This window comes from Xenopus laevis, chromosome 2S (assembly GCF_017654675.1).
Source record: "Xenopus laevis strain J_2021 chromosome 2S, Xenopus_laevis_v10.1, whole genome shotgun sequence".
Taxonomy (NCBI): Eukaryota; Metazoa; Chordata; class Amphibia; order Anura; family Pipidae; genus Xenopus; species Xenopus laevis.
The window spans coordinates 97208201-97228913 of record NC_054374.1 but is presented as its reverse complement, the minus strand read 5'-3'; the positions used below and the strand labels follow the sequence as shown (position 1 = coordinate 97228913).

At 37.6% G+C, this 20713-nt stretch overlaps 1 protein-coding gene across 4 annotated transcripts in view; it reads right to left on the bottom strand.

The window, feature by feature from the left end:
• Positions 1–2376: 2376 nt before the first annotated feature.
• gpm6b.S (glycoprotein M6B S homeolog) overlaps positions 2377–20713 on the bottom strand; it is an 89190-nt gene continuing 70853 nt past the window's right edge. For 2 of the 4 annotated variants that reach the window (XM_018248118.2, XM_018248117.2), the window contains exons 2-7: positions 14094–14280; positions 12605–12761; positions 10943–11114; positions 9927–10000; positions 8839–8904; positions 4909–6066 (exon numbers count right to left, since the gene is read on the bottom strand). In XM_018248118.2, coding sequence (XP_018103607.1) covers positions 5986–6066; positions 8839–8904; positions 9927–10000; positions 10943–11114; positions 12605–12761; positions 14094–14280 — 737 coding nt within the window. In that variant the 3' untranslated portion in view covers positions 4909–5985. 4 annotated transcript variants of the gene reach the window in all.

The window sequence follows — 20713 nt, the reverse complement described above, 5'->3', positions numbered from 1 at the left end:
GGACACAATACATTTGGATTTTAACATCTGGAATTGAGATCCCCTTCGATTAAAATTATTTTAAGGTTCTGCCTTGCTGCTTTTTCTTCTGTTCTCATATAAATCAGCCTCTTTGTTTTACAACTTTACTTTCATATTTTCTTTACACTAACACCCTCTCAATCATTCATGGTGACCTCCATATTTCCATTGAAAACCCTGTGTCTCTTCTCTTTCAAAGCTCATTTCATTAACCTCCTGGCTTATCTCTGGGTTGTGATCCCCCCACTCATTCCAGTAGTAACTCCCTTGATATTCTCTAAACTCTGCTTAGTTTCCAACTTCACTTACTCCCGTATTCTCAGTCTGAAATCCCAATCTGCTCCCATTTCAACTCCAGATCTATCTTCCACATGCACACCTACCCAGACACGCATGCCTGCACCATCTAGACATCACATCTGTCTTCTTTTTACCCTATAATAAAAGCCACTTCTCAGCACCGTCTATTTAGCCATCCAGTTCCCTTTCTACTCAGTACTCCTTTTCCCTTATGACTGAAGAGGATTTTTTCCTCTCATGTTAATACCGGTCTTCTTGATCCTGAACCCTCCAAGCATCTCCATGCTAGCCCCATTCTTAAAAAGCTCTAATCCATTTTTCCTCAATCTATCCCATTTGAATGAATTCATCCACTCCCACTTAAACATGCACTTATCAGCCCTATACTGAAGAAGTCCTCTCTTGATCCCTTCTAAATGTCTAACCTCGGTCTCATTTTTTGCTTCCCTTTATCACTAAACTAATCAAGCAGCCATGGTTAACAAATTCAATTCATCTTAGAAATGGTCTTTCCATCCTCCGACAACCATAAAATGCCAGAATTATATTTTACTGTTAACATTTCCATTTATTACCACTTTTCCCTTAGGGCCGGTGCCTTTGGGTTATCTTTAATCTTACTCCTTCACTCCTCATATCCAACCAATAAGTAATCATGTCACTTTCTCCCAAGGACTATTTCTAAAATAATATTCTTTAATACGCAACATGCCACCAGTATTCTAATTGACTCTCTCATCATGGCATGTAGTACTGCAATTTATATCAAACATTGTCACCATTCCATTCCATAATAAATGGCAGCTGCCAGGCTCATGCACCTTACCAACTGCAATGTACCTGCTGGTAAATTTGTAACACCCTCTTGTTCCACCCTTGGCTTCCCACTTAAAGGAACAGTATAGCTGGCCATAGATGCAAAGATCGAACGATCGGACTTCCCCATCTCCCGACCTGTAACTAACTTCAGTTTAAATAAAGTAATAATAGAACAAATCAGCCGATATTCTGCCCCTGACAGCAATCGTACGAAAGATATGTCTGACAAAGCAGACTCTCACTGAAAATCGTCAGATCAGCAATACATGCAGAGATATTATCGGCAGCCGACAAAAATCTTTTAACCTGTCCGATCGACCGATCTCCATGGGACGGAAAATGTCGGGACTCTCTACACCCGGTCCTAAAATCGTACATCGGATCTTTGCGTCTATGGCCAGCTTAACACAAAAATGAAAAGTGTTTAAAAGGAATGAAAATACAATGTAGTGTTGTGCTGCACTGTTATAACTGCTGTGTTTGCTTCGAAAACTCTACTATAGTTTATATAAACGCGTTTCTGCGTAGCCATGGGGGCAGCCATTCAAAGTTGAAAAAGGAGAAAAGGCACAGGATACACAGCAGATAACATCTGTAGTATACAATAGGATTCTTAAGAACTTATCGGTTATCTACTGAGTACCCTGTGCTTGAATGGCTGCCCCCATGGCTACACAGCAGCTTGTTTATATAAACTATAGTAGAATTTCTGAAGCAAACACACCAGTTTTACCAGTGCAGGGCAACATGACATACTTTAGTCGTTCCTTTCAAACAATTGCATTTTTTGATATTACTGTTCCTGATTTGCCTCAAGTTAGGCCTAATCTTACTTTTCTCTGCTGAAGACAATCTGGAATCCACAGCAAGCATCACCCCCTTTTGCAACAGCCCCCTATGTCACTGGTCCACCAACTCAGCCTACCCTGACCCCTACTTTTATTTCTAAAGGGTGGAAACCCTAGATGGAAGAGAAAAGCGAACCGTCCTCTATACTACTGGACCACTTTATATTGGTGGACATTTTATAAGGCAAGGCCTAATTAAATACTGAAAAATGGGGCTTGAAGTCAGATAGTATGAAATGCATTGCTCTGCTGTAACAGAATATAACGCAGTGTACTATTGTACACTGTATTGTATTGTGTGAGATGATAAAAAGGCCTAGTAGTGACAAGTCAAACGTAAAGCATTTTTCCAACACAAAACACATGCATGAATAATGGAAACAGTGCCTTTATCTATAAATATTTATTAGAACACTTGGATATAACTACAGGAAGCCCTTGGCACTCATAGAAAATATTGATTCACTGTTAGGGTACAAAATTTATACATAGCAAAATGTAATTTTTTTTTTCCTTTTACATAAAAATATTACACTAAATGTAAAGGCAACATGATAATTACCAGCAACTACACAGAATAGAAAAAAAATGACTATATTTGAAATCACTGCCTTCATTACCCATAAATGAGGACACTGGGCTAAAACAATCAACTTCATGCATCTGCTGAAAGAAAATCTAGGCTACTATGTTATATTGGCCGCAACATACAGTAAACGGCTTGTGTTCAAATATTCAAAGGCTTTTTTTTTTTTTTTTTCTTTAACTTTTCTGGCTTGTAACCAAACAAAATACCTGAACAGTCTCTGTTCACATTTCAAAAGTACATTAGGAATATCTGTGGATCATCACGTAGAGCCGGCACCTCATCTGCATTTCCTACGCCACTTTTTTTTTTTCTTTTCTTTTTTTAATTCAATATCCTGTTTAGGACGTGGAACCACAATAAACTACTGAAATCATGTGAGACTTACATCAACAATTATCTACCATATATTTAAATGCACCAATGAATAGGTTTCCCCATTGTTACGTAGAGTTAAGACACTGTAACAATCATTACACCTTGATTGAGAACTATAGGAGGGGGAGCCAGTAAATACAAACTGATTTATGCTCATGTTGCTGGGAGGTTTTAATGATCAGGATCTGTCAATAAGCAGTGAAACCAGACGCACACACACTTGTTTTCCTACTTTTCTAGGGCGTTAAATACAAAAGGCTCAAGTGCTCACATTTTATATGAAAACGGTAACACTTTGGGGTAGATTTATCAAGGGTCAAATGGTAATTTCATATTTGAATACAAAAATTCACACATTTGAATTTTAATCCTCCTATTCAAATGTAAATTTGAATGTGAGATTTATCAAACTCGACCATGGAAACAGTCTTAAACATTCGCCACTTAAAACCTGCCGAGTTCACGTACAAGTCAATGACAGAGGTCTGTTGAGCCATTTGGAGATGTTAATAGAGATTTGCATGAATCAAATACGATTTGTATTTTCGGGTCGGAACCATTAGATTGAAAATTAAGACATTAAGGGGCAGATTTATCAAGGGTCGAATTTCGAAGTAATGGGAGTTTTTTTTGACCTCCCATAACGTCAAAATTCGAAGAAGAAATTTAAAAAATCAACATTTTTAGCGCATTTGATTGAATTCGAATCAAAGTATTTGCCCCAAAAACACCAAATGACTCCAAATAGGTTCTAGGAGGTCCCCCATAGGCTAAAACAGCAATTCAGCAGGTTTTAGATGTGAATGGGCGAAGTCGAATTTTTTTAAGATTAAGATAAATTTCGATATTCGCATAGTCACATCTTTTTCAAATTCAAATCTAATTTAGGCCTATTCAAAATTTTCATTTTTTTTACTTCGAATTTTCACTTCGACCCTAAAACTTTTTCTTAAATAGCCTCGCAGTTGAATTGTGAGTATATTCAAATGTAAAAAAAAAATTCACATGAATTCGAAATTCGATCTTTGATAAATGGGCCTCCCCGTGTGTCCAACATGCAATGGTCTATGGCCGTCTACCAACTGTCTCCCACTGACGCTCTACCATTTCGATTTACTGAAGCGACCAGTTACGGAACACCAAATCACAGTTAGCATGGGTTCCGTTAAAGTGCTGCCATTTTGAAATGTTTCATATGAAGATATCGGAGAGAAGGGGGTGTGAATATTTTGTTACACACTGGTTTTGATTGGTTAAAAAAAATACAGTTCGGTAGCAGGTTTATTAATCTTCTGCATGAGCGGATTGGCGAATAAAAACCTACTGGCTCCTCAGTTGCGTAAGGCCGGGGAAATCATTTTTATGTGTAAGAATTAATCTGTTCTTTTGACCGTGACTGGATATCTTGAAGCTCCTGCTCTTCTTTTGCCTTAATATCTTGGTAGACCTGCATTTTGCTGGCATCCTTTAAGTAGGCCCAGTTAGAAGACAGAATCATGAGGAAGTGGATCTGTAAGAGAAGGGTGAGCACGATTGCTAGTGAGCAGGTCAAGAGGCAAAGCAAGCGGCTTGTTAGATTACTACTAGTATTTTAATAACAAAAGAAGAGAGAAAATGAGTTAATCTGCGTTGCTGATGTAGTGATGTGTATTAATAGCCTGACATGCACTTCCTATGCTACACACTGCACGGGACAGACAAACAGCTGAGTTAGTTAGTAAGCCAGAAACAAAACTAGTGCCACCTAAAACTGAGTTTCTAGGATGCCATATTCTGCATGAACCTCCCGACACCATATTTCTGATCTAAATAACCCCCGTAGGTTTAGATTAATGTTGCAAGATACACATATTCCATACACAGGCCCAGCGTAATGCTGTGTGTCCATTAAATAATGGAACGAAGTATAACTGGGTATAAATATCTGTAAATAACAAAAGCATGCAGCCCACAAAGTAGTATTTTATTGCCATTTTATTCAACTACAAAAATAGGTTATAAAAAGAATCCATTTTATCACTATTGCTTATTGTCTCCTCTCAAACGTAGATGTAAAAATACCCCCTCCCCCCCCAGTGATAATTCCACACCACAATGGCGTCCTCGCCTTAGTACCGTGCTACGTCACATGTCTTTATATCCCTCTCTTATTGGCCAAATCAGCCGCCTAAGCATAGAGCTACTGTGCCATTTTCTACTTGTCAAAGGCCAATCATACGGGTTCCTCTAAGATCTGGCTATTAAATAAACATCTGTCACATGCAATTTCCTATACACGGGCTGTGCACAACATGATACTGCAGTACTAGGGAACTAAACAACTGATGGTTAGTAACCACCCGGACCCTTTTATTTATTATGTAAACAATACGAGCAAGAGAAATTACAGTCTGTTTAGCTCATTCAGTTTCCATTGTTCAGTAGATTTCACCAGACAAAAGTATAAGGGGGTTATGCAATAAAAGGCACTATATTTGCCCAGAAGCAGTAACCCATGGCAACCATTTTACAGGAAGCATTTACTGGTCACCTGTTTAAAAGAACACATCTAATTGGTTGCTACATGTTACTGCTCCTGGGCAAACTAATGATTGGTTGCTATGGGCAATATCTCCAGATATGTATCTCCAATGTTAGTAAACATGCCCCTTAGTACCTTTTATAACATATCGGGCTTTATGTTTTACTGGGAAATCAACTGGGAAGGGACAAGAAGAGAGCACAGACAAGGCACACTTGTACGAATTCAAATATCTCTAATTAGCAACAGAATACATAGCCAAATCTCATCCTTTGCAGTATTCAAATACAATGTGTTTTTTTTATTATTAATAATAATAATAATATGACTTTATAGGACTAAATAAGAATTGCTATTTACAAAACAAAACACAAAAATATAATGATAATAAATTCTAAATGCTAGACTGAGTTTTTTTTTTTTTATATATATATATATAGATTTAGTCCAGGGTGTCAGTGGTAGTTCAAGCTACAACAATGCAGTCACAATATGTCTTTTTCTAGAACAAATTAGAATTTAGTGCAGCAATCTTCCCGACTCTTAAACTTCAAAACGGCATAGTTATATGTGGTAGCCATCATGTAGATCAGCTGGTGGAAGAGAACACAAATAAGAGGAGAGTAAGACATGGAGAGAGTTCGTGCCTAGTGCAGCCCTGGGCAGTGATCAGCTTCTATAGGTCTTATAGACCGAGGGAAGATCAGGCTTACATTGAAACAACACAACTGTCACTATGAGTTACTGGAAACATTCAGCTCTATACATGCCAAGTCAAATAGATTGATGTAGTTCACCATCAATTATGCACTCTCAATTGCTGAAATGATGAGAAACTGTTATTCCTTCAGATTATTGATCTCATTAAGCTTCTGCTTTTGAAATGAATAGCACCTACAGGAACAGTGGCCCAGTCAGGGAATTTTAATATAAAAAAAAATGTAATATAAGCTTCATCATACTGAAATAAAAACAAACTTTCTAAATACAACCAATTAAATATTATGCATTGTTTCTGAAATGATCAAGTTTATGTTCACTATCCCTCTCTCGGCATCTGTTTCTCTTTATTCTGTCTTCAGGCAGGAGTTGGGTGCCCTTGAAAGTTAGATGGAATATATCTTATAGGGGGACTTCTTTTCCTAGCAGATGTATTAGAGCTCGCTCAAATATTTGATTCCAGTACAAACAAAATCTAACAAAATAACTGCATGTAGAGAGACATAGGAGCAGATTTATCAAGGGTCGAAGTGAAGCTATTTTTGTCTACGTCGACTAGGGAATAGTCCAAATTAGATTTGAAAAAAATTTGAAAATTAGAATATCAAAATGTATCAAGTACTGGCTCTTTAAAACGTCGGCTTCGACCATAAGCCATCTAAAACCTGCTGAATTGCTGTTTTAGCCTATGAGGGACCTCCTAGAACCTATATGTATTCAATAGTTGGACTTTGAAAAATCAAAGTTTTTTTTTTAAATACTCAGAATCTAATTCAATCTTACTTTGATTCAAACAATCGAATACAGCCTATTCACCTGCAAAATCCTTGATAAATCTGCCCCATAATGTCTGGTTCTAATAAATCTTCTAGGCAAAAAGAGCCCCCCTATAAGATATATTGGATCCAACTGTCAATGAATATCTGTCACACAACTGCTGAATGAAGACAGAATGAGGAGAAATGGATGCTGAGAGAGGAATAGTGAAGATAAACTTGATTATTTCAGAAAAAGTACAGAATATTTAATTGATTGTATTTAGAATTTCAGTATGCTGAAGCTTATATTCAAGTTAAATTTTTGCGATAGTTCTTTAAACCACCACAATTATTGAAAATTTGCATTTTAATAGCTGCCCAGTTTAACTTCCAGTTCAAGAATTACGTTTGTTTCTCTAATATGCAGAAACAATAAAAAGATGCGTTGTATTATAGGGAAAGTTTACCCCCCATTTTGACATAAGCTCATGTAAAAAAGGTGCCTTGAACTGCCAAAAATAAATAGAAATGTATTTTTGAATTGTTTTAACTGTTATACACAGACTGCAAGGAAACCACGACACAGCTAAGAACCATTTCCCAATCACCCTTAGGCTTCATAGTGTAATGCAACTCCTCCCTCATCTTGTTCTGTTGTGAAGTGATGAATTCTTGGAAAATCTGTGTATGGAAAGCAGAGGAGCTTCAAGTCCCAGAATTCATGAATTCCCAATAGACCAAGGTGAGGGAGGGGCCCAATGAGGGGTTGGGAGATGGTTCTTAGAAGTTTAATGGATTCCTTTCAGTGTGTGGTATTGGGTATGTCTGTGTAAAAAAAGGACATTAATATTAATTATGGCAGTTCAAAAGTGTGTTCATGCACCTTTTCTACATAAACTGAATGAACTTATGTCAGAAATAGCCATAGTAATGTTTTTAGTACAGGTATGGGACCTGATATCCAGAATGCTCAGGACCTGGGGTTTTCCGGATAACGGATCTTTCTGTAATTTAGATCTTCATGCCTTAAGTCTACTAGAAGATCATGTTAATATTAAATGAACCCAATAGGCTGATGTGCTTCCAATAAGGATTAATTATATCTTAGTTTGGATCAAGCGCAAGCTACTATTTTATTACTATAGAGAAAAAGGAAATAATTTTTAAAAATGTGACATTTAGATAAAATGGAGTTTATGGGAGACATCTTTTCCGTAATTCGGAGCTTTCTGGATAATGGGTTCCTGGATAACAGATCCCATACCTGTATTGGCATTAGAGAATGAGCGCTGTTTGTGCAGTTTTAAAGGTTATTACCATCTTATGGTAAAATGACAACAACTGGACCTGATTTTCTTATACTGGGAAGCAGCACAAAATGGTGGGGAGTAGCATAAAGAACATGGGAGGGAATCTGCCCACAGAAGCAAGAAATAGACATGGTGCTAAAGGGGTACAGAGCGGTACAATAACATGCTCTGCTACAAAGGCATATTATATGGAATGAATTTCATAATTTAGTTTTCCAAACCATAATTTGCCAACTGCTCTTCCACATCCTTGGCATGTTACTGAAACAGCTGTTCCTCTAAAGCAACTGTGTGCAACATATATTGTAAGGAGCTGGTTGGCAGAGCTTGAGATCCAGCCATTGTATTATAATAACTTTGGATGCTGAACAAGGTGCAGCTGGGGATATCTACACTAGTGGAAAATGTGATGCCTTGATATTCTCACATAGAAAAAAGAATTTGGACAAGCACTTCCTCAAAATGCTCACAGTTCAAATGTTTCTCATGCTGAAGAGAACATCACTTTTAGAAGGGATGTGAAATTCTGATTTGCTAGCTATGACTAGCCTAAGAAAGACAAATGGATGATTCTTACCAAAGCAATGACTGTTGCCCCAGCTCCAGCACAAGCCACAATAAAGAGGTGGTAGGACATGTAGAACTAGAGGAAGGAATAATCAAATGAAAAGGTTCATTAGGTCTTATTAAAGAAAAACTATACCCCTAAACAATGTAGGTCTCTATAAAAAATATACTGCATAAAACAGCTCATATGTAAAACCCTGCTTCATGTAAATAAACCAGTTTCATAATAATATACTTTTCTAGTAGTATGTGCCATTGGGTAATCAAATAGAAAACTGCCATTTTAAAAAATAATGGCCGCCCCCTGGGATCCTAGGATTCACGAGGATATCATGAGTGCATCATGCATTGTGCAGGTAAAGCCATTTGGCAGGTTCTTTAGAAGACCAGAATATCTGGATTCAAAAGGTTAGATAGCACTTTTTGCACCAGCTTTTTATGGACAAAATGCTTCCCTGTGAAAAAGTAAGATCATTTCTGTTTGGTATTTAGAACTGCAGCTTTGGTAATGTATTTAAAGGGGTTGTTCACCTTCCAAACACTTTTTTCAATTCAGCTGTTTTTAGATTGTTCCCCAGAAATACTTTTTTCAATCACTTTCCGTTATTTATTTTTTACTGTTTTTCCAAAATCTAAGTTTAACGGTGAATGTTCGTGTCTCTAGTGTTTCAGTCTGGCAGCTCAGTAATTCAGGTGCAGACTCTAAACTGATACAGTTTTGCAACATTTAGTTGATACATTTCTCAGCAGGATCTCTGGAGTATTAGCAACTATTGTATCAATTCTAACAGCTTATTGTAATGAAACCCAGAGATTCTGATCAGCAGGGACAAAAATAAGAAATGTATCAACTAAACGTATCCATTTAGAACAGTTTACAGGGTCGGCGACCCCCCTCTCAGGGCTGCTTCAGAAGGTGAAAAATGACACTTTACACTTTAATATTAGAAAAACGGTCACACATAGAATATAGAAACTATCTCTGGTGATCTATCTGAAACCCCTTTAAAGCAAAAAGGAGGAAGGTAGTGGACAACCATGCTATTACCTTTGCACTGGGGCATATGATGCAGAAAATTTCACAGCAAATAGACTTACCTCATTACTATTGCAGATTTGTTCCAAAGCTTGCCCACATGCTTTTCCAGGTAAAGCGTTCCATGGAATGATACCTACACAAACAAGAGAAACCAAATCCATTACAAAACCTTTATTCTGCACATTCCTTCCTCTACTCTTCCACCCACTTGCCATCTGTGTTCCTTTCCATGCACCCACACAGGAAGCGCTGCTTTGATGCTTGGAGAAATGACATTTTCAGCAGTGCATCTCATATGCCAGCACATGCTTGTAATTCAGACAGCTCTCACTGCGAAAAGCTGCAAAAGAGACCCCATGGGCCTGTAGAGTCTGAAATATCACATTTACTTACAGGGTAAAAAAAAGAAATTATTTTTGGTGTTTATCACTAAAATAACTCTTTTTAATAAATAAATTATAAACTAACTGATAGTTTTTCAGCTGCTAAAAATACATTCGCAGCAACCCCTTCCTGCCTAAAAGCTATGAAGTGACATGTTTCTCTTTCTAGGCTTCACTTCTAAATCTTTGAAATCCATAAAGCCTTTTACATACTTCTCCTGTAATCAATTTCCTGCTCCCATATAAATCAGCTATCGTACCCAAATTAACCCCCTCCAAATTCCTGTCATTAACAGATACTAGTTCAGCTCGTATGAAAGACAAAGTATGCCCAGAGCAGGGACGTCTCAAGAGAATATTAAAGGAAAAGTAAACCCTAAAACCAATCGGCGGTAGAAATGCTTTATTTCATATACTGAACCTACTGCAGCAGCCTAATGTTTCAGTATTCAGATTCAGGCCTTCAAATTATGCACAGGAAGTCACAATATTGGTTTTTATCTAGCAGAATTAAGCCTGAAGCAAATGGACTTTTCTGAATTTTCTAGAATCCGTTTCGCCACTCAGCAACTTCTTTCCCTAGAAATCCCTTCTTCACTGCAGATGATTGCAGCTATATATATATATATATATATATAGTGCAGCAGATGTACATTTAGATAAATAATAATGTTGTACTATAACATGCTCACCAAATTGCCGGATGTCCACGCATATCTGATCGGCTGTGGTGGTCAGATTTGTAGGCAATATTTTGATAAATTCACAAGAGGACCACATGTTGTAGAACATGAAAACAGGAATGGCAGAAAAGCCAAAGACGCCAAGCCAGGCCACTCCCAGAATATAGGTAAGGAAAACAAACTGGGGACAGATGAAAAAGTTAAAACAGATTTCATATTGGGCCACAAAATATTTAATACAATTTACAGACTGATCATATTTTGGGATCAACCCGCTTTGTCAAGTATCTACCACGTATGAAAATTTTTACTTTTCACCCTCGTCTTAAAGGAACAGTTCAGTGTAAAAATAAAAATTGAGTAAATAGATAGGCTTTGCAAAATAAAAAATGTTTCTAATATAATTAGTTAGCCAAATATGTAATGTATAAAGGCTGGAGTGAACAGATGTCTAATAAAACAGCCAGAATCCAACTTCCTGTTTTCAGCTCTATAACTCTGAGTTAGTCAGCGACTTGAAGGGGGGCCACATGGTACATTTCTGTTCAGTGAGTTTGTAATTGATCCTCAGCATTCAGCTCAAATTCAAAAGCAACAGATATGACCCATGTGGCCCCCCCTCAAGTCTCTGATTGGTTACTGCCTGGTAACCAGGGAAACCAGTCAGTGTAAACCAAGAGAGCTGAAAAGCAGGAAGTAGTGTCCTGACTGACATGTTATACATCAAATCACTCCAGCCTTTATACATTACATTTTTGACTAACTAACTATATTTGAAACATTTTTTATTTTGCACAGCCTGTCTATTTACCCAGTTTTTATTTTTACACTGAACAATTCCTTTAAAGGGGAACGATTGTGAAAATTTAAATTTAATATAAGCTTCACCAATATCTGACAGCCAACTGCTGCAAGAAGACAGAATAATGAGAAACAGATGCTGAGAGAGGGAAAGTGAAGATAAACTTGATTATTTCAGAAACAATGCAGAATATTTAATTGATTGTATTTAGAAAAATTCTTATTTCAGTATGAGGAAGCTTGTATTACATTTTCATTTAAGCGATAGTTCCCCTTTAATTCTCTGTCATACATGTTGCTAGCCCTGTCTAAAGCTTACAGTACAGGTATGGGACCTGTTATCCAGAATGCTCATGAGCTTGAGTTGTCTGAATAATGGAATATCATGTAAACATTAAATAAACCTAATTGGCTGGTTTTGCTTCCAATAAGGATTAATTCTATCTTAGTTTGGATCAAGTACAAGGTACTATTTTATTATAACAGAGAAAAAAATAATTATTTATAAAAACCTGGATTATTTGATTATAACGGAGTCTATGGAAGACAGTCTTTCCACAATTCTGAGCTTTCTGGATAAAGGGTTTCTGGATAACAGATCCCATACCTGTACATGCTACCACTCCAGCAAGGAGAGGATAGTATCGATAACATCCACCCACAATTTTTATTTTTGACAGCAAAATGTATTTCTTTGGGTATTAGAAAGGTTATATTTGTGAAATGGTACTGGATACTTGATTAATCCTGCTGCCAAAGACTAAATGTGAATGGACTTCCTTAAATAAGATTATAGTTCTGTACAGTATGTATGTAAGAAAAGTAGCTCCACCCCTCTGAAAATCAAGTGACAGAACTGCAGTCACTCACCATTCCACTGATGCATCGTCCACAGGCTGTAGTTTTAAATTCACTATGTACTTCCTTCACTGCGCTGGTGGTATAGAAGCCTTCTGCTAATAGAATGATTCCATACAAGAAGAAAAAAGATGCAATTCCATAGATGACATACTGCATTACCTGTATTCTGTAAAGGAGAAATAAAAAAAATTAACAAATCTCATCAGGTTGTGAAACATTTAGATTATCCCATATCAAGTACATTTAGCTCTGCTCCCACTGATACAGGAAAAAGCTTTCTATGGATAAAGGAAAAGTACAGCTGAGAATTATATTGTTGGTTCGAGTCAAGTACAAGGCAGTGTTTTATTATTACAGAGAAAGAAAAATTATTTTTAAAAAATTGGATTATTTGATTATAATGTAGTCTATGGGGAAACAGCCTATTCTTCAGCTGAACCAAATCAAAACCCTTTATATCATGTGACTTTTGTTCAAATATCATGTTATATTTGTTCAGAGGTTGCCATTTTTGATCGATTTGCAAATTAGGCTTGATAGTACAGGTCTGGGATCCTTTATGTGGAAACCCATTATCCAGAAAGCTGTTTTACATAGACTCCATTAAAATCAAATACAGGTATGGGATTCCTTATCCAGGTTGCACCTGAGGAAGGGGTTGGTCCCCTAAAGCTTGTGCTTCGAATACTTCTGCAAATAAATGTGTTAAAGGCATTGCCTGGCTGAGCTGGTGTGCTTCTTCCCTTCTTGGAAACTATTCCTAATCCAGAAACCTGTTATCCAGAAGGTCATCTCCCATAGACTCCATATTTAAAAAAATATTTTCTTTTTCCTTGTAATAATAATACAGTAGCTTGTACTTGTTCCAAACTAAGATACCAGCCTATTGGGTTTAGTTAAAGGACCAGTAACATCAAAACATTTTTAAAAAAAATTAGTTATACATTGAAAAAAAAAAAACAACAAGACAAATGAAACTCTAAAATCGCAAAGCCTTTATTAAGAAATAACTTACCAAAACTCTGCTTCCGCTCTTTAGAAAAGGCGACAATCCATCGAGTGACGCTCGATTTCTCCTCCCTGGCTATCTTCTATAAGGAAGGCAGGGAGGAGAAATCAAGCACCGCACGGTGGATCGCGATCGCCTTTTCTGAAGAGGAGCGCAATCGGAGTTTCGGTAAGTTATTTCTTTAATTTTTTTTTTGATGTTGCTGGTCCTTTAATGTTTACATAATTTTCTAGTAGACGTAAGGTATGAAGATCCAAATCATGGAAAGATCCGTTATCTAGAAAAACTCCAGGTCCAGAGCATTTTGGATAACAGGTCCCTAACCTGCTATACAAATTTCTAGTAGGCTTAAGGTATGAAGATCCAAATTACGGAAAGATCTGCTATCCAGAAACCTTCTGAATAAACTGTAATAGTGGCCTGCGCTGCTTTGTCATTTGTGTGTTAGGACAGTTTGTGTAATTGTAAGAAATCATTTGAAGCACTTACACTTCAGTCAAGAGGACATGATCGCTGGGGTTTGAAGAGAAGTGCTGTTCAAGTATGGTTACTGTTCCTGTAAGTGCCACATGACCGCAGCCACAGAAAAGTGCCACCCCACAGAAACAAAGAATTGTGGCCACCAGTGAAGCATACGGAACTCCTCCCAGGCACTTGATACAGCATTCGAAGCAACCTGCACAACAAAAGGACACTGGTTAGACAAACATGCTGACAAGAGCAAAACACAAAATACATACAGCAACAATTGTGTCTCTAGCAATTTAGGTCAGTTTTAAAAGAGACAAAGGAGCCAATGTTTAGAACTAGGGAAAAAGAAGGTTACAGAATCTTATAGGGAAGAAACAATGTTGACAATCATGACAATGTACTTGACTGCACTCCCAGGAACAAAATCTGAGTTTGATTTCCACTGCAACAAAACCTTCTCTGCAGTTTAATACAAACACACACACACAATAGAGTTCATGTTAAATCTATAACTAAAAGGTACCGTCTATTGGGCAAAAATGTAACATTATCTGATACCGTATGTGACAACAAAATCAACATTAGATGGGAAGAAGTAACTAAATAGTTAATCAAACTCACACGCATGTAGCCCAAAGCGTTTAACAGGGGCACTGCAATTATATTGTTAATTTTATGTGTTACAGTGCGAATAGATCTTTGCCTGGCTTTGCTGAGGGACTTACTCATTGATTTTATTACAGAAGGCACACTAAATGTATGTGTAACAGTTGTGGCCATTTCAGTTTAATGGCATTGCAGGGACCCGAGGGCACAGTCCATCCTCTTTGCCAAGGAATTTCTTTTGTTGTTTCACTTATGTTCAATGAAAATGTATATAAATCCTGACGTGCTAGTATGACACGTATTAGGGCCACAAGCATTGCATATGGGGAAAATGTAACAAACAAAAACATTTTTTGGTGGTTGTAGTATATCTGGGGCTGGCACGGATGCATTGTTTTTTAAAAAGACTCTTATAATACTGGGTATTGTACACTAATTGTTGATCTCACATAATCTGAAATTCTGCCATCTGTTGTCTAGCCAGGGGGTACAAAAGCCCTGTAGAGGATGTCATATTGAAACACAGCAGTCATCAAACATTTATGTTAAAAAAAACACAAATATTTAATATTACGGACCCATTTTATGATACCAGTTTAACAAGACAGGCCCATCTAAAAGACCTTCAACACCTTATGTAACCAGTGTCCTGATTCTTCTATAAACTGCCAAGTATAAAGCCTCTAACTTCAATCCTTTGTGCTGACACAACCAGAAAGCACTCTTCAGCACATTTTTTTTTTTTTTTTCAACAATGGGACTTTGCAGGAGCTTCTTGCCGATTGGCTTCACATAGGCATCTTCTAATTGTAACAGTACTCCCAGGTAACTTTAGACCTTCTTTGATATTCCTGGAGCTGATCATTGGCTGAGTCTTTGCCATTTTGGATATTCTTCTACCCATGGTAGTTTTCCGATTTCTACCACGTCGTTCAGGTTTTGGTTGCCATTTTAAAGCATTTGAGATCATTTTAGCTGAGCAGCCTATCATTTTCTGCATTTCTTTATATGTTTTCCCCTCCAATCAACTTTTTAATCAAAGTACGCTGTTCTACTGAACAATGTCTGGAACGACCCATTTTACTCAAAGAGGCAAATGTTCTATAACCAGCAAGCACAACATTTGCTGTCTTCTTTCCTTAAAAAAGGGCCGTAATTGACACTTGTTTTTTCACAGAATGAATTATCTCACTAATTGAACTCCATACTGCTATTATTTGGAACACTGCTATTATTTGGAACAAGCCTCCAATAATGATTCAGTTACATAATCACGCATGTCATGTTGGTTTTCTATTACTCTACAACACCTACTAGTAAATAATTTGCCATGTAGAAATATAATTTCTACCAAAAACAGTGATTGATCAGGTTAGTGATGTTGGACTGCTATTATTCTGAACACAACTGTATATACTATTTGGATATATTAAGGGAATGATATAATTTACAGCAACTATTTTAAATACATTCATGGGCCTAATCCCAGAAATGTGTCTACTCCACATATTACTGATGTAACAGCACAAATTATAGTTTCAGGAAAAAAACAACAAATAGAACAATTAACCCAATTCTTTAAAGGAGGCAATCCTTTCATTAATATTAGAAGCAGGTTATCCTTTTTCAATCAACCGCATCTCTCTATGGGGCCTTAACTGTCTTTAGCAACAGTACCATTCCATTAACAAAGTGGCATACACAGAAAATGCAATTACACATCCTGAACTAGAATCATCATGGATCTTTCTCCCCTCCTAATTACTCTAGTTGAGTCACTTAATGATCAGTTTTTAGGGTTGGACTTGATTGACCATCTGCTTTCACTCAGCCGCCTACTAACTTAATTAAATCCCCAAAGAGCTGTGTCCGACCCAAGACACAGCTTAGAGCTCAGCTCTCGCTTTCAGTGTGATGGTAAGCATATTATATGAGTACTGGGACTGCTTGAAATGGATTCATGCGGCCCAATTTAATAGAAGTAATTTAATAGAAGTAAATAAAGTTAAAATAAAGTCAATAGCTGTTTAGCACTTCACTCACTGCTATAACCTTTCAATTATATTATTCAGCTTCTATGTATGTGAATTAGGAATACGGATAATGGATGTTTTTTTCTTTCACAAAGGGCCAATTTCATTTTAGGGCTCTTACACACGGCCGTTGCGACCTGCGCTCCCCTGCGTTCCGTTTTTTGGCGTTCAGCCGCAGGGGAGCGCAGGAATAGACGCAAGTCATTATTTGAAATGGGCCTGTACTCACTCAGGCGCGTGTAGGCGCCGAACGCAGGAAAAATGCAGCATGTTGCGTCTGAACCTGCGTTCGGCGCCTACACGCGCCTGAGTGAGTACAGGCCCATTTCAAATAATGACTTGCGTCTATTCCTGCGCTCCCCTGCGGCTGAACGCCAAAAAACGGAACGCAGGGGAGCGCAGGTCCGAACGGCCGTGTGTAAGAGCCCTTATACTGTGTTCAGCACTGCCAGCCAGGACCTACTCCATCTTATGAGCTATTCTGCTTTCCTGAACCTGCAAGCAACAAATAGCTACTGTTCTCAGTCACATTTTTAGATTCACCACATCAGTGTAGAATTAAACACTTAAAATAATGAAACCTAGGCTTCTTAACAGAGTAATTAAATAAGCTCTTGGATCTGGTTTGGTAGTAACGCGAAGAGGGAAGTGAAGGGGACTAAAAAGAGAAACAGGCTCAGAAGAAACTACTGTATATATTTATTTTGCATGTACATTGTTTTCTAGGAAAGAAATCCATTTTTGGTTGTTAATTGGATTTGTATTTGGTGAAGCACTATGTGTTCTCATTAATGGTAGAACTGTTCTTATAAACCTGTTCTTTAAGGGAGCCCTGTGCATTACATATGGATAATGATCATATGGGCAATTTGAAGAATGTTTAGACTATAAGGCCTGTGCATCTTGCTTCTTAGCCTTACTTGGATATATATATATATATAACCACTAATTTGTTGGCCACTGATCCATGATTGACCTTGGTCTGTTACATACTTTGACTCTTCACTGCTTGCCCTGCCCTATGCCTGTTAACTGTAACTTTGACCCTGCACTGCCTGCCCTCAACCTGACTTTCATTTCTTTACCCTTGCTCCCTTCCTGGACCTTAGCACAGTTTAGAGGTTGCCATTCAATCTAAAAATGACATGTATGTCTGGCTCCACAATGGCACGGCTGCAGGAAGTCCATTCATACACTTTAACCCTTACACATTTACAGTTACACATCCAGTCCCCTCCCCCTTTATGTTCACAGAGTTAGCCAGCTCCTTACCTACTGCATACTCAAGATGAGGCCTTACCAGGGACCTAAAGAGAGGCAAAATTAGGGATGAAAACATAATTCTGCCTCTTTATAGGTCTCTAGTAAGTCCTTGAGAAATATATGAATGAGCTAAAATTATGGATTTGAATTATGAGGGTAGACTGTCAAGATTGGGGTTGTTTTCTCTGAAAAAAAGATGCTTGAATAAGATTACTCTTTACAAGAACATTAGAGGACATTATAGACAAATAGCAGGGGACATTTTTTTCCATAAAATGGATCATCGCACCAGAGGCCACCCCTTCAGACTAGAGGAAAATAACTTTAATTTGAAGCAGTGTTTGTGGTTCTTCATAGAGGCTTGGATGATTTCTTGGACAGTTATAATATCAAAGGCTATTGTGATACTAAACTTTACAATTAATATAGATACAGGTGTATATATAGTTTTTGAGTGTATGGAGGGGTCAGTGTGAGTCTGTGTGTATGTATGGACACTGGGGTTCAATCGAAGGGTTTAAATTTATGGACTTTTGGAACTTAACTATGTAACTAGTTCCACTGTGAAGTGATGGAAAATGGGATTGAAGATACTCTGCTTTCCAGTGCACGTGGAGCACAAATTCTTTGGAAAGCAGACAGACTTCCCAAAACCCATCACTTCATGGAACAAGTTGAGGGAAGGGTTGGATCACTAGGAGGGGGATGCTATCATAGGTAGATTTTTACGGTTTCCTTTCCTATATTTATATTTTGGAAGCTAATATCGTACCTTTTCTACATATGCCAACGTAATGAGCTCATGTAAAAGAAAAAATTGGTGCAATTTTTGCATTTAATGCCGTTCCATCCACAGTTTACTTTGGGTTTATATTCTGCTTTATTATTTTTTCCCAAACCTTTTTAGCATTCATAACTTCTGTAAAACTTGCATACTCCATGCACAGATCTCAAACTTACTTTCCCCTTCAGCAAGGACTGAAAACCCTGTTAGGAACAAGTCTCTTCAATTTTTTTCTCTAATATGGCATCGACACAGTAATGCTTTCTACTTCACCACACACTTGCAGTTTCATGGATGTCATTTCCTATTAAAGGGGTGGTTCACCTTTAACTTAACTTCAAGTATGTTATAGAATGGCCCACTTTTCAATTTTGATTTATTTGCCTTTATCTTCTGATTCTTTCCAGTTTTCAAATGAGGGTCACTAACCACATGTGAAAACCATTGCTCTATATAGCTACACATTTATTGTTATTGCTACTTCTTATTACTCATCTTTTTATTCAGGCCCTCTCCTATTCATATTCAAATCAATGCATGGTTGCTAGGGAATTTTGGAATCTAGCAACCAGATTACTTAAAATGACAATTGCAAATTGTCTCCACATCATACTAAAAGTTAACTCAAAGGTGAACAACCCCATTAATAAAGCTTCAACAATGTTACCCGTTGAGGGAAGCGATATAGTTCTTAAAAGTTCTACTGGAGAATTTAAATTTCCATCTATGCTTGTCTTCTAGTTCATGCTGCTCAAGTGTCAAGTTATTAAGATGAACGTTGGATAAACAGAAGCAGCTTTAAACTATATTGTCTAAACATATTACCTTGTGGAAGGTATAGCCATGCTATAATCCAGACTGAAGCTGAACAGAAAATCTGTAAATGCCTGCCGTCTACACATATGGAAGGTCAATGGCCAAGCATGACTTTCACAAAGCTCAATGAATTCTGGGACACATATAATATCCATATTCTAAGGCAGATGAACATTATTTCTTAGAATGCATGCATTTTAGAGAGCCATTTGACATAAGGGACGACTCTCAAAGTAGCACGTGCCTGGGTTCTAGGTACATACAAATCATCACATGCTTTTTTTTTGGGGGGGGGGGGGTAGGGGGTAAATGCCAAAAATAGATTTTCTCCCTAGATCTATTACTCAAAAGATGCTTAACTTTCACATGATGTGTGCGTTATTTTGCCAAAGGCTCTTGTGCTCTTCATTGAAAGCTGCTCCCTTCAGGGATATGTAAAGTTGCATTTCTTTTTGCTAGAGATCTGCTGTGACCGGATGTTGGACTAAAAACCATGATTTAACAGCTGTCCCTAGTGACAAGCACCATCTGGTAACCCCTTTCCAACCTCACACTTAAGATCTTTTAAAAGCACCTTGCTGCAATGACAGTACTTCAAGCTCATTTGTCTGCCTGTATAACCTCAGCTCTCTCTACTGGAGATCCCTATTACATTTCTTCTCTATGTCAAATAAACCATATTATCAAAAAGTTAAAAAAAAGAAATCTTGTGACAAACCCCATGCCTAACAGCACATAAATCAGCCGACCCTGCTTGATGTGATTATATATATATATATACTAACAAGCCTTGCGTTTGTCATATTATATAAACATGCTATTGGGCCAGTGAGATAACAGACTTTCGGCACAGTTGGAAGGGTGAGTCGTGGGCAGAAAGTGATAATTAACACTATGAAGGGGGAACCATGCTGCTCTCTCATAATAACACTGACTGAAGAAAGTGTTTCCAGAAGACCAACTATTTCGTTTTTAACGCACAGCAGAACGTAAGCAAATGCTCTGTGCAGTGTCAGGCTGTGTGACAAGCTTCACTCCCTCCCAAGCTGGTGTCATATACACACACGTGTAAGAGACCCCCTTATCCTAAACACACAAATTGTCGAATTAGGGTTTTTCTTCAAGAATTTGGAGCA